At 41.8% G+C, this 15,061-nt stretch overlaps 1 protein-coding gene across 2 annotated transcripts in view; it reads left to right on the plus strand.

The window, feature by feature from the left end:
• Positions 1–1,988: 1,988 nt before the first annotated feature.
• CAMSAP1 (calmodulin regulated spectrin associated protein 1) overlaps positions 1,989–15,061 on the plus strand; it is a 28,501-nt gene continuing 15,428 nt past the window's right edge. The window contains exons 1-5 of one of the 2 annotated variants that reach the window (XM_054220899.1): positions 1,989–2,183; positions 2,988–3,150; positions 12,903–13,165; positions 13,361–13,522; positions 14,369–14,449. In XM_054220899.1, coding sequence (XP_054076874.1) covers positions 2,988–3,150; positions 12,903–13,165; positions 13,361–13,522; positions 14,369–14,449 — 669 coding nt within the window. In that variant the 5' untranslated portion in view covers positions 1,989–2,183. Of the gene's footprint in view, positions 2,184–2,425; positions 2,507–2,987; positions 3,151–12,902; positions 13,166–13,360; positions 13,523–14,368; positions 14,450–15,061 lie in introns of those variants that run through there. The other variant, XM_054220898.1, reaches the window with a different exon arrangement.

Genomic DNA, 15,061 nt, shown 5'->3' on the forward strand with positions numbered 1-15,061 from the left:
TTTAAGGGGATTTGGTTTGGGCCTTAATACTTAATCTAAAAACAAGAGCAGCTTGTTATAATGATAACGTCACGAAACGACAGCCTGGAAAAAACTGTATTGAAAACCGAACTCTTCAAACAGAGATTATAAAACAACTAACAAGTTGTTTGCAAAGGACATCTACTTTAATTGCCCACAGTCTTGCAACGTGGAAGACTGATAGAGGCTGGAATAACCTTTGAACGCCAGATCGTATTTCCTGATGCCACAAACCAGAATGCCCTCTGCTTGCACTTTGAGAAGATATAAGGAAATAAATGTGGAATCCTAAGACAGACACAAATTAATCTTTAATGATTTTGAAACATTTATGTAATCTACCAGTTACATGCGGCAAAAAATAATTTATGAGAATCATAACAAAGAAAATTAGGTAGAATAAGGTCAGTCTGCTATCCCTGTTGTGCAGCTAAACTTATAATCACATTTTCAGTGGCTGGATGTTAAGATAATTCATCCATCTAGCAGAGGCATTAAAGGCTCAAACCTCTACTCAATCATGCAGCTTCACTTTTCAGATGAGCCCTGAAATTCACTTGTCAAGCGAGTTATTCTGCAGGATCTAGTGCCGATCACCAAGGCAGTGCAGAGCAGCATCTAACTGCACCCAGCAGAATGGCCCTCAGGTGATTTTGACAGTCTAACTGCACCCAGCAAAGAACAACAATCAACACGTTACACCTGTGAAACATTTCTTGCTGTTATCTGTGGATCAGGACATAAAACAGGTGAAGAAATTCCCTATCTGCTAAGAAACACATAAATGCAGAAGCTTTTGCCTGAAAACCATCTTTGACATCCTTTGATGACGGGCAGATACTAACACATCGAGTCTTGGGGGAAATTATTTGTAATAACCTGAAGAAAAGTATCGCTGATTATCAACCAATGTTTTGTCAAGTGTGGTTGGCAGCAGAGCAAGATTTTAATCCTTCCTGTGATTAAGCAAACATGTAATTATACTACGGTGGAATCTATCGTGTACCTAAAGGTTTCCACAGCTAGTGATTTTTGTCAAGACAAAGTTTTTTTGGCATTCCTGTGCTTCCTTGCATCCAAACGGAAGACCAAGTGAAGATGACACCGAGTTGTGACGCTGCTGTGGAAGAGGCACACCGGGCTGCCAGGGCGAGGAAGGAACACGGGGCTGGCGGTGGCGGCGCTCAGCCATACACCAGTCACTGGGAGCCCCTGACCCCGACAGTCTGCCTGCAAGCTGGTTCCCTAAACCTGTGCAAACCCCGCATCTCTCCCGGACTGTGCGTTTCGAGGAGCAGGACTCGCCTGCCAGGGCTGCTGTGCAATATGGATGGGGAAGCGGCCCAAGCCACTCTCGCTGCTTACCCCTTTTAACTAGAAAGGCTCCTTCTCCGTCACCGTCCTGACTCCACAGTGGACCCCGCTGCTCAGGAACGGCAGCCAGGGCCAGGAAGCCACAGTGTCACCCCGCGGGGAGGCGGCTGGCCTCCCTCCTTCTCTCACAAGGGGAAAAACACTCTGCGGCCTGCTCAGACCCGGGGTCTCCGCGCCTCCCGCGGGGCGTGGCGGGGCGCTGAGGGTGTGAGGCTCGCCCGGCTCCCACATGGGCCGGGGCAGGGCCACCCCAGCCCCGGGGCAGGGCTACCGCAGCCGGGGCCGCTGGCCCAGGCCCGGCGGGGCGCTGAGGGCAGCGGGGCGCCCTGCGCCGCGCGGGCCCGGTCCCCGTTCCCTTGGCAACCGTTGCCTAGCGAGGGCGGCGGGCGGCCGGGCCCCCGCGCCTGCGCGGTGCCGGGAGCCGGGGCCTGGCGGCGCGCGCGGGAGCGAGCCCCGCCTCCTTTCCCGCCGAGCGCGCGCGCCGCCCCGGCCCGGCCGGCAGAGGAGGGGAGCTGGGGGGGGGAAGGCGCGCGCGCGCGCGTGAGTGGCGGGCGCATGCGCGCGCGCGCGGCCCCGAGCGTCGGCAGCCGCGGCCCGACGGCGGCGGCGGCGGCTCCGTCCCTCCCTCCCCGCCGCCCTCCTGTACCGGCAACGGGCCCGGCCCCACCGAGCCTCCCCCGCCTCTCGGCGCGCCGCCGGGGCCCCGGGCGCCGCGGAGGTGCCCCCCCCTCCCTCCTTCCTTAACACCCTCTCCGCCCCCGGGGATGAGGCAGCGGTAGCGCGGCAAGGTGAGGCGGCGGGGCCTGTAGGCCGCGGCGGGCGGGCGTGAGGGGGGAGCGGCGGCGGGGGCTCGGCGGCTGCCGTGTGCGGAGCTGCCTGCCGGCGCCGGGTGGGCTGCGCCCCTCTCCCTCCTCCTCCTCCTCCTCCCTCCTCTCCTCCTCCCGGGTGGGGGCGGGGATGCGGGCTGGGCCGCGGCGGGGAGGGGGAGCCGCCGTCCCCCCTGCCCTCCTCCGCGGCTTCCCGCCGCCCGGCGGGGCCAGCGGGGATGGGGGTGCGGGCGAGAAACCTCTGCTGCTTCTCCTCCCGGGCGAGGCGAGGGAAGGAGCCCCAGGTGCTGCCCCGGGCCGGCCCCGGCGGGGCCCCGCGGGGTGGGGGCGGTGCGGGCGGGGGCCGCCGTACCTGCCCGCATTGTTCGGCGGACGGGGGGGGACGGCGGTGCGGGAGCGCCCCGGCCTGCCTTTATTCTAGCGGGCGGCAGGTGATGGGCTGCTCCTTTCTTCTTTGGCCAGCGCCCGCCCGTAGCCTTGGCAAAGGGCTTTTTGTGGGTAAATCCGCGGCTTGCAATAAAAGGGATGCTCGCCCTGGGCTCGGATGTCTTTTGATTTCCGAGTGGATTTTAAATTGCTAAATAAGCCCTTCTAATGTAAATGCTGAAGGATGTCGGGCCTGTTGGTGTTCCGCCCGCTGTATTGTGGCTGGCATGATGCAGGCTGGCCATCCCTTCAGCCAGCTCCTCTCCTCTGCCGTTTTAAAAATGCAATGGTTTTAAAAATGCCCGTGTAAAAGTCCGCTGTCTTTTGTTTTTGTTTTAGATGGTGGATGTTGATGTTTGTGTGGGTGGAGATAGTACCAGAAGAAAAATGGATGCCCTGACAGATAGTGCAGTTGAGATTGTCCCTTTGGAGCTCTATGATTCAGCCAGAGCAAAAATAGCTGCTAATCTACAATGGATCTGTGCTAAAGCCTACGGAATAGGTAAGATCACTTTTATCAGGGAGTCATTCTTGGTTTTGTTCTTGCTTTCTGTGTCTCCCTTGCCATTCCAGAAGTAGCTAAATTTGGCTTAAGTCACCTTTGTCTTAAATATCGATAATACGACCGTCTGTTTTCCTGTAATATTGTATGTTTCCTGGTACCTTCGACAGGAATAATGGAACTATATGAGATACCCTGAATCAGCAAACCTTAATGGTGAATGCTCACAGATCGTGTTTGTGAAGAATGCATACCTCAAAATGTTTAAATCCTCATTTTAGCTAGGTGGGTTTTCCAGCACAGAACTGTATGTCGCTGCTTGCAGGCCCTGAGTCCCTTCCAGGCTGTGAAGGCTTTAGCGTGCTTCCTTGTCTAGTCATCTTGGCCAACGGATGCTAGGACCTTGATACTCTTTGTATTCTCAGGAGGTTGTGGGTTTTTTTGTCAGATTGTGGTTTTGGTTTCAAAATTAACTAAAAAATAATCAACTTATGATCAGCAACGTTCTTTTATGTAAAAGAAATGTTGAGTGAACAGGTACAGTTTGTCTGTGTTCTCTGACATTAAACAGCAAGTTGTAGGTGATAGTAGTCATCAACCTTTACAACCAAAGGCAGAAAAATAAAGATTCTTGGAGTATCGTTTGTGCAGTATTTTCCTGACATCTACTGAAATTTGCTGTTTTGTTTTGAACTAGATCTATCTGTCCATTCTGAATTATTGTTATTAGACATATCTTGAGTTTAAGTGGCATCATTATGAAGAAATATGAAGGAATACTTACATTTTTGTTTATCCAGAATAAAACATATAATAAAAACGTACAGAATCTTGTTTTGGAAAATGAGGTAGCCCTGTTTAATCTAAGTCTAATTCGCCAAACTCATAATATGCTTAATGGATTAGCACTAGCTTACTTTGTGACAAGGCTGAAGAAAAGCAGTCCATTCCTGTAGTTAAATATTAATCCTTGTTGGAATATTTTTCTAAATTATTTTTATTTTTTAATATTTCCAGCTCTGTCAGTGTTCTCATCATCTTAATGTTTATGGGGAAAACAGAAAATCATGCCTTTATGGTTAATATTAGTGAAATATTTCTTTACAAGCAACAAGAGACAAAACCCCCCCTATTTATCAGATGATGTTTGAAAAAAATGTGGGAATTTTGGGGGGGTGTTAGTAAAACATTGATAACTCTAAAGAACATTTCCTCATGTAAAAATTTTTCGGTAGCTGGAATTGTTTGTAATGTTTTCTGAAGACTTTTTAGTGATCAGAGATAAAATGGATATTCCAGACATGGGGGCGCACTATTTATATTATGACTTTGTTTCGAAAGAAAGCTAATCCTAAATTAGAATTGACTGGTGTGGCTCCTACGCTGCAGAGAAAGTTTTTGGCCTCGTGTCTCTCTGTAGTGTCCTCTGGGGCTCCAGAACTTGGGGTTGTGTCTATACATCTTAGACCAGATAAGGGGTTAACAGCAAGTCTATTTATGCACTTGACGGTGCAGACTTACGTTGAATAAGTATTTGGCTTTCTTTGGACTAAAAATTTTGGAAAAGAAACCCACCCTTCATAATGACAATGATGTGATCTCTAGGGTAGAGAAGGCTGTGGCAGCGTTTGCCATTTTTTCTGCTTGTATTGGGGCTTGTTCAGATTACATTTTAATAGAAGTTAAATCATGAGTAGTAAGAAAAATATTTTTGGGGCTTTTGGTGTTGCATTGTTGGTTAGCTGCAGTGCGTAAGTTTGTGTGTGTGTATCTTTGCAGGACCATGGCCCATGAAATTTAGTTTGATTTTTGAAATGGCTCCTGCAAGGCATTGTCACATAGTAACCATTACTTATGGAATAGCATTGCAAAATACTTAGAAATTTATAAGCCTCTTTAATTCATAGAGAGATGGGTTTAAAAAGGTTTCCTATGTGATTATCATTTTGAATAATATTTGAACTTAATGCATTACTTGTCGCCTCTCGAGGTTTTTTTTCTGTGTTAAGATATTGGATGTTGTTCAGTGGGCAGTGGAATTGTGAAATTGTTATATAAAATCTCACTAGGAAGGTGAAAGTTGGGGGCGGGCTTTTTTGTTATTTTAGACTTAGTTCTGGTCAATTTGGTGGGGAAAAAAATGCTTCTCTGTTTATAATATTAAAACGCTGTCTTATGTCCTGAAGGGTATCTGATAGGGTTTCCCTTCAAGTGGCAAAGTTAGGAGTGTTTTTTGGAAATGTTAGATCTGGAACTGACATATGAATTGACATAAATTTGTGCCCTTCAAATGCTGGTGTGTAGCCTGGATTTCATTTTCATCTGAGTAAGGCTAAGCTCATGCTGAAGTGTGGAAATGGTCGTGAACAGGGATTTCATTCCAGTGTAGACTGTTACTAAAAGTCATTCATGGGTGCAGGTTTTACCTGAAACTGTGTTTTCTATTTACTGTTACAGGATATTTGAATTCTCCACATCTCAGCTGGCCTTTAAGTAGGAAAATTCTTCATCCTTTCTTTTTTTTTCCACAAGGACAAATTACTGAGAGCATGCACGAGACATAATTTGAAGTTGAAATCCTAATTTGGGCTTTGTTTCATTTGATGATGCATTCTTCCTTTTTTCCCTTCTGGCCATGAAAAGAGAGAATTTTGGTAGCCAAACAACTGAGCGCAGCTCCCTCGTCTCTTCAGCACAAACGCTGCTAGAGAGACAGCCCCTCTTCTTGCATGGGAATTGGGCTGAATGGTTTGTTTCTGAAGTCCGTAGCTCCTCCTGTCTGTCTGTGGTGGCTGCCCGGTTGTCACAGATGGACTCCAGAGGGAGGTCTTACAACTGTTTGTCCGAATTCCAGAAGGCGGGGGGGGGCATGTTGTGAAGGAAAGTGTTTCTTCATTTGATATCACCTGTCTCCCCAAATGAATCTGGGGGTCCTGTCATGGATCATTCTAAAAGTCTGTGCAAAAACATCTGGAAACCCCTCTATACACTTGAGAGATGATAAAGTCCATTTAGCTGAGACAGTGGTTTGAGGGAATGGAATTTGATTAGAACAGAATTATCTTTTTCATCAGCAAACTTTGATTAGAACCAAATGTGCGCTTTAAGGAATTCTGCTGGCAGTGTGAAAATACAATTCATAACGTTTAAGTGGCCGAGGAGCAAGGGTGCCGCTGAGTTTGTGGAACTTCGGTTCACAGGAGGCGAGTGTGGGAGGTTTGGAGAGGCTTGGCAAGCTGTCCGTGGGAGAGATTGCTTTTTCACAGGCGGCGGAATGAACCAGATTGCCGAGCAGCGACAGAGCCAGGCACTGCCCAGGGCTGAGCAGGGGGAAATGGACCTGGTCCCTCAGTGCCACTGCCCCCTCGGGCTCTGAGCGGTCAGAGTGAACACAACTCATACATTTTCATTCGGTATGACTTGGTAAAATAGACAATGGAAATGAAAAATTTTGATTTCTCAGCAGACTTGGTACAGCATCAATTTATGTGTAGAAATTATGTTTTCCGTCATATGTTAAAATTTAGATAAGGAAAGAATGCACGGAAGTTTTTCAGGGTTGCAGCTTGCTGTGAGCAAGTGGGTTTGCAGCCTTTTCCATAATAAATGTTGTTGCTTCTTTGAAACAGTTCCTAAAATGCAGATTTTTCAAAATGAACTTGGTGGGTTTTGCTTTTTTATTGGGGCTAGGAGCTTTACATAATTTCCAGACTTCATGCTAACATTAGCCTGAGACCTTTGGCAAGATACAGGCAGGAAAGCCAAGCACTAATGTAATGCATTGTAGGGGAAATCTAAGTTGTGGCTTTTTTTGGCCTTTGAAGTACTTAATACTTACCTGTTAAATAAGGTTTTATAGTACTGCAATAGCTACCCGCAGTTGCAGGTTGATAGGGGCAGTGTGAGCATGTTTCCTGGGCTAAATAGCCTAAATCCCTGAGTTCCTTGCTTATATTCTTTGCCAGCTTCCTTCTCAGGTCCATAATAAAAATATTTTTAAGCAAGCTGTTGTGTTTTGCAAATATTCAGTAGTTAAACCTTTGTTTATTTAATAATGCCAGTTTAATAAACACTGAATATTACTTGTGTGAAGTTTACAGAGGTGAAGAACTCCATAATTATTATTTTGTCTCTTCTGCTTCATTCAGGTTTGTGGCTTTATGCTTGATCAAAAGATATGATAATGAGAGTGCGGTCACTCTCACCAGCAGTATACAAAGTCTTTTGCTTGTGTTTTTTCTGCCTGTTGTATGTAAATTTTCATGTGTAGTATTATAGAACACTTACGGAGTTCGTAATACAGTTCTGTAGTAAGAGCCCACAAAGAATGTTTTTATTATAATGCAGGTGGTCTTAGTTGCTGAGAACATGTAGCTTCTGCACATGATCTGCAGCTTAGAGGACATCCATACTGTACTAAATAATTCTGTGAACAGACACTGATACTAATGAAATCCTACTCAGAATTTGAGTAAGCTTTGTTCTGTTTACCGTGATGCTTTGGCTCTCTTTCCATGTGAAACCAGTTCTTCGTGCTTCTGGAGGTAAAATAAGATCTGGGGTGTATCCACTTCTCCAGTTCAAGGGATAAGTGAAATTTGTTCAGATTGCTCTATTTTTCCTTATCAAATCATAATCAGGTAGTTGTCTTTGAACAGGTTTTTGTAAGTGGGATGATAAAGAAATGGTTCCTACCCTAAAGCGAGGAGAGTCTGGCAATAATTGTCTCTCTGGTAGCTGTTACAAGTGAAGTTATTTTTGTAATCCTTTAAATTATGTTGTACACAATGATTTATACTTGGAAATGACAGTTCTTTGAGAGATTAGAACTCATTGATATGATTGAACAAACCAAAAGAATTGCTCCATGAGAAATTATGATAGTTTGTTGTCGAGCGCTTCATCTCTTATAAAAATAGCTGGTAGAGGTCTCTCTCCAGTAGGCTCGGTGGGCCAAGAACACTTTAGAGTTTCTGCTGCTGAAACTTGGAAAAAAGGTGTTATTACTTAGTTTTTTTGTAAGTGTGGGAAACAGGAAAAATGAGTATTTTTGCTCTATGATAAGCTGACTGCATGCAACTAAGTAACGTGGTATGTAATGTACATAAAATCCGTGCGTGAAAGAGATTCTGTCGACTCTGATACTGAGTGTAGCGTGGTACACATCAATTCTTTGACAATTCTTGATAGCAAACTTTGGACTGCATTAATGATGTTTGCCTTCACAGATCTGATTATCAGGTTATGTGTCATTGTTTTTAAGTTACTATAAAAAACATTGGTAGTTTTTAAGCTTTATGTCTTTTGAACACCTCAGTTTGTCTAAAACTGGCAACTGTAAAGCTTGGGTTGAAGTTGATGCTAACTTATTCTGGGGTAACAACTTGGAAAGCACATTAGGGAAACAGAAGGTGTTTGCAAAGTTTTCGATAACATTCAATAGTAACATGAAAGTGACTTCCTTTTGAAATTAAGGTATTGGAGACTTTTTTTATAAACAAAAAAAAGGACATGGTTTAATTGGGTTTGGTTTGCTTTGGTATGATTTGTTAAACTGCTCAAGCAGAAATTTTTGTAGCTATAGCTTAGAAGCTAATTGCTCAGAAGTTAATTTTTCTTGTTGATTTTTCCAAATTTCCAGAGCATAAATGTGTGAAAATACAACTTTTAATAAACAGAATTTTTCTAACATCTAAGTTCAGTTATAGGTCATGAAAGTAAGGTGTTGAAAAAGATGCTTATAGAAACTGGGACTTGGAAAGACTGGGACAAAGACTTCAAACAGAGCATTGACACATTCTGTAGTGAGGCAAGCAAAAAGCGTGTGACACGTTTGGAGTTTGTCAGATCCACAAAAATTGGTGAGAAAAGCTATCCATAATACCAGTGGCTACTTGTGTATCCATAGTGTGTTATTTAAATTAGTGTTGGGTTAACTGTGATGGTGTATAATTGTTCTAAAATTGTATTTCTGAGATGTTCAGCAATGTGGAATTTTGACATTTTTAAGGGGGTTTTGGAGAATGAGCAGTCCTGGGTGCTGCAAGTGGTTTATGTGTCGTTATACTGCAGATAAGAATAATTAGCAGAGATGTGAAAGATAAGTCTCTTAATCCGCATCTGAAAGTGCAACTTTCAAATATTGAAGATATCTCACAATTAGAGCACTTCTAGTGTCTGTGGCTGTCCAGGAAGGCTGTGTGAGATGCCACTTCTACAACTATGGTATTTGGAAGGTTCTCAACTCAGAGTTATATACTTACATAGCATCCTTTTTGCATTACGATTTTTCCTGCCATTTATTTTTCATTTATTCGTGCCCGCCAGATGGATAGTATGATTATGTCCAGTATGAAATACATTTGAATTGAAGAGTAAATATTGCAGCTCTTGAGCTTTGGTGTGGTTTTTACACCTTAAAATTTCTGTGGGCCTTCAGTGAGAACATCAAATTAGTTACAAAACGGTTCCTTCCTGTCACAGGCAAATTTAGCTGGCAGAAGTGTTGTATACACTAATGTAGAAAATAAAACTGTGCAAGTGAAATAAGTTTCGATTATGGGAGGATTAACGTTTATGAGTAACTTCTTATGATAGTATTCAAATTACTAATCCTGGTACTAGAAGTTCTTCACCCCCTCCCCTCCATACCTTTAATCCTGGTCAATCCAAATCCATTCAGTCCTTAAGCTATTCTATGGAGATCAGAAACATGAAGTTAGAGGGGTCTTCAATATAGAAGAAAAAGATTTCAGATCTCTTGATTGAACGTTCAAACTAAAGAACAGTAGCCAAGTTAAAAGTTGTGTCTGGTTTTTTTTTTTAATATATCGATTTCTGTGACATGGAATCTCATCACTAAGAACTAGATCCATTTATTGCTAGGCTTTTAAAAATCATTAAAATGTTGCTAGTTTAAACGAAAATTAATGTGGGAGGACTTACTGCCCCTGTCACACAGGAAGGGGGGCATCATGTTCCAATAGTCACTTCTGTTTTAATAATTGGTGTAAAGACCCCCAATGCAATAGATTGTATCCCCTGTGGGTGTGTTAGTGTTGAAAGGAATGTTTTTTGCTTTCTGTAGTAACAGTCTATAAAATAATCACATCCTGCCCCGTGGAAAGGGAGCTAGGGAGCACTGTGGTGAGCTGCCTGTGCCGAGGCAGGCGGTGGCCTGCCGGGGGGCTTTGAGGGGAGGCAGGCGGTGGGCTGCTGGGGGGGCACTGGGGGCTCTTTGTCCAGCCATTACTCACAGCGCGGTTTCAGACAGTCACCTCGGTTACCCGGCCCTGCGGGGGTCCGGGGAGCTGGTGGAGGGCAGATGTTCTCGCTAAACCCCTCATCTAAGTACTTCAGATTTCAAACGTCCTGAATTTGCATATTTTTGTTGTTAAAAAAAGCCTTCAAAACTTGGAGTGGTGCTAATGCTCTTACCAGAAATGTACTTCTTGATGGATATTTTATGAGCTAGTACTCTATTATTTCCTTTCACAAATAATTTTAGTAAAAAGCAATGTATCTTTGATTGTTAAAGGTGTAGCTGCTTGTAATGAAACTCAAATGTTGAATTATTTGAGCCGCTTTACGTTTTGATTTTTGGATCTTTCCCTGGTCTTTAGAAATGGAAGCTTCGATACTCTTTCTGGAAATGGCAATGACCATTAAATGGAATTAGCTTTCAAGAGCCTTTGATTTTAGGTCAGGTTGGCTAATGTTAAGAAGATTAAAATATTTGAATTTATTATCTATTTCACTAAAAATGGACACCCATCTTAGCAAATACTACTTAAATAGTGCCAGCGGGGTTTTATTGTCTCTTCCAACCGTTTTCAGTGTGTAGTTCCGTATATTACAGCATTCAATGTCACATAAAGGAAAAACAATGATCTTAATTTTTAAGAATTTCAAAAAGCTTTCCATTTTGGAAAACAGGGGCAGTACTGTATGACTAACTGAGGAGCTGTTAAAGCTGTTACAACAACACTGGTTTACTACATATTTTTATTTAAGTGAGATATATTTCTGGCTCGTGTAATTGATAACATTCTGTCTCAGTTTCTCTTCTTTATGAACATTAAGTGTTCTGCAGTATACAAATACTCTATACTCTGCAGCTTATTTTGCAGTTCAAAGATATGCTATGGGTGGGAGTTTTTTTGAATGGGGAAATTTAATTATCCTGGAAATGAGCTGAATGAAAAGTAAATATGCTGCCAAATTAATAATTCTTTTAACTCTAGATGTACGTATTTAAGATGAACTGTTGAAGTGGCTTCGGGGGAAGATCTTCAGCGACTGGATAGCATAAGATAGAATTCTGTGTTTGAAAATTATGAAACGTTTGGCTTCTATTAAGACAATACACTTGAGGCTAAAAAGTTGAAGACTCCTTATTAGTGCTAGGCTGTTACAAAGATCAATAGCTTCTAGTCTGATTACTGAATGTGAGTAGAAGTATTTATTTGGGGATATATCTATTTTTAACTTGTTTTATGTCTTTTCAATAATATCAAGAAATATTGCTTACAACAGCATTTCTTTCCACTTTCAGCTGTCATAATGAGTTGACATTTGCCTTGTGTTGCAGTGTTACAGGCTGTAACAGTGGCAGGACTTCAGCAAGCAACGCGTGGATTTGAGATGGCTTAGATGTGTTTAGAGTGATCAGAGTATTAATTGGTGTTAGTGCCTTTCTTTCCTGCCAGCTCTGAAGCTGTGCTGAAGCATAGCAAAAGTGGAAGCCTTTCTGAGGGTTGGAAACCGGTGGGGAAGAAGCAGTGCGCAAGGATGAAGACTTCTGTGTTGTTAATTTTAACTTGCATGTAAATTACTACACTCGGGATCTGTGTTCAGCTTGATAAAATAACTCAACTTGTGGAAACTGTGCCATTCCGAAAGAAGTTAATTTTAGACTTGGTTTAAAATTCATGTTGAATCCAAATCCAAGTGGAGCGGTTTTGCTTCATAGGCTTTAATTTTTATTTAAAGGCTGAAAAGCTGCAGTAGTTTGCTGCGATACTCTTGTCTTCAAAAATACGGACAATCAGCTCGCGGGAGACTCAGTTGTTTTGCAAACCATTTGTAAAACAGTTTTAGTCAGATAGTTTGGTCTTTCTGTGAACTTTGTCAGTTTAGAACCAACAAATAGGTGGCTTGCTTTTCTTTTTCAGTTTGAGAATGTTTGGCTCACCCCTCTTAGTGACTGGGCGTTGCAGTTAGTTAATTGCTCTGTGCCAATGTTTTGGGATTAAAGCTTAAAGTAGCTGTAAATTTTGCTTTGAAGATGTATACTTTGCTCATCTGATACACAGAGCGTTTTAGCCTGTGATGTAAGTAAATGATTTTTATTTCAAAATAAAATTAAAATACTAATAATATGCCCTAATCCATAGAGGTGACAGTGTATTATTCTGATTAAGGTGGGTCTTATTCAAGGAAACAGATAGAGAAGCGTAGGGGACTTCAGTCCATATTGAAGTGCTTTCTTGAAAGGGTCTCTAGCATCTTGAGACCCAACTAGTATAGATTGTTACTGGGCAGGAGCCAATTATGTATGCTTTACTTAATTAGAATTTAAGCACAAAGACCTATTGAAAACCATTTGCAATATGAAAAGCACAGACTTAATTACAATTGTTATTTTTTGTGCTTGATTTTTTGTTTTGTTCTTTCATATGCTATCTGTGAATTAAAGTAACTTTTCGCTTATAACTGGTGCCACTTGTTGCAACTTTTCTTCGTTGTTTCAGATAATGTCCCCGAGGAGCTGAAGGACCCGTTTTACATAGATCAATATGAGCAAGAACATATTAAGCCACCCGTCATCAAGCTGCTGCTGTCCAGCGAGCTGTACTGCCGTGTCTGCAGCCTGATTCTGAAGGGGGATCAGGTGGCTTCTCTGCAGGGACACCAGTCAGTGATCCAGGCTCTGTCTCGAAAAGGGATTTACGTCATGGAGAGTGATGATACACCTGTGTCTGAATCTGATCTGGGCTGCGCACCAATCAAAATGGTTAGCTTAATTAAATCCACCTAATGATCTTCTTTTTATTTAACACTATTTAAAATAGTTAATGGAATGAAGAGCTCTTAATTTCTAGGTTACTAACTTCAGGAATTTTTCATTTTAAATACAGTTAGAATATACAAGTGATTTTTTTTTCTTAAAGAATTTTATTTTTCAGTACTCATTGTTTTCTGCTTTTAGAGTTCTCATATGGCAATGATTGACGCCCTTATGATGGCCTACACTGTAGAAATGATCAGCATCGAAAAGGTTGTCGCTAGTGTCAAGCGTTTCTCTACATTCAGTGCCTCAAAAGAACTGCCCTATGATTTGGAGGATGCGATGGTTTTCTGGATTAACAAGGTAAAATTTACTTTGAGAAAAGCGTGCCTCTTTCTTATTTTCACTTTGCAGATTTTTCAAAAGATTCTGATGAGTGTATTCCCTCCATCTTTCTTACCTGCGCACTTCTATCATCTTTTCCACTTCAGATGAAGAGAACTACTTTAATTACTGTGGTTTTACATGTTACCTTAAGTGCAATGGTAGTTGGGTATAATATCCTCCTAATACAGATTATTATTAATGGTATTTGATTCCCTTATTACTGAAACGTATTCTAATTTCATCTTCTTGCTTGACTTCCCAAGGTTTCCATGTGCATTGGGGAAGAGAATCAGACTAGCAGCAAAATGCAATTTATTTTTCTTAAGGGTGCTGTAATAAGGCTGGTAAATTTTTCAAGGCAAATTTTAAAATAAAGAATATAATTAAGAGCTAAATTAGGAAAACTATGGAAATTGGGTTCTTTATTTTCAGACGAGCTGCCATGAGGGGTTGGGGGTTTTTTTAGGTGAAGCATTGTTTCATGTTAAATAACAGGATAGGCTTAATCCTGACTGGCTTGAATGCAGCTAACAGAATTACTGAAACTTGTCAAAGGGCAGAGGTTAAGTTACTGAAACCCTTTCAAGTGACAACAGTGTCACATTCCAAAGAGAATGTCTCCTTTGCAAACCCAGCATTCCCTTGCTGTGATTATAGCTACTGCTAATAAGATAGTTGCTCTTGAAAACTGTTGTAACACATTATTCTGTGAACTTTTTATGTTTGTAGAATGGATTGACCATTAAGTGGAGGAAGAAGAAAACTTGTGGAAACATATACTCAGATGTATTTTAATATCTTTTCTATGCTATGCCCTTTTAGGTGAACCTTAAAATGAGAGAGATAACAGAGAAAGAGATTAAATTAAAACAGCAACTAATGGAAAGTCCAGGACACCAAAAGGTAAAACAAATTTGTCTTTAGTTGTGATTTTGTGTATTGGTGATTAATGGGTTTAAATATAAACTTCTCAGTATTTTCTTTGTCAGGGAAATGTGAGGCATCCAGTCCTTGAAAATCCTGAGATTTTGTGCATGCAATTTTTGTGTGTCTTATCATCAGTGCCCTTCCTTATCTTTCAAGCCCAGTGGTATCTTCTGACTTTCCTTTAAGTTTCAGTTGGACTAAAATAACATGTTCCAACTTAAAATAACTTGTGTCAACTTTACATGGGTAAATATGACTCAACTTTCACAGCACAAAATATATGTAATATATTTTGAAAGCTCTTGGGGCATATTCATTTTGCATGGGTTAATTGTTTAATGTTTATTCAGAGGCTTATTCAGGTTCTATCTAGTAAGCATACTCTTGGCATTCAGATGTTATATGTGTGTGTTTGTAGTTTTTTTCCACGTTTTTCCCTTGAAATTATATCACAATGCACTAACATTGCAAAATATAGTACACTTTCATTTCTGGAGAACGTAAAATAGATCTTCCTCAAACGTAATGTGTATCAGCTATCTGAGCTCCTAATTTATGATTTGATAAAATGTTAAGAAAAAATGCTAT

The sequence above is a fragment of the Rissa tridactyla genome, chromosome 14 (assembly GCF_028500815.1).
Source record: "Rissa tridactyla isolate bRisTri1 chromosome 14, bRisTri1.patW.cur.20221130, whole genome shotgun sequence".
NCBI classification, from domain to species: Eukaryota; Metazoa; Chordata; class Aves; order Charadriiformes; family Laridae; genus Rissa; species Rissa tridactyla.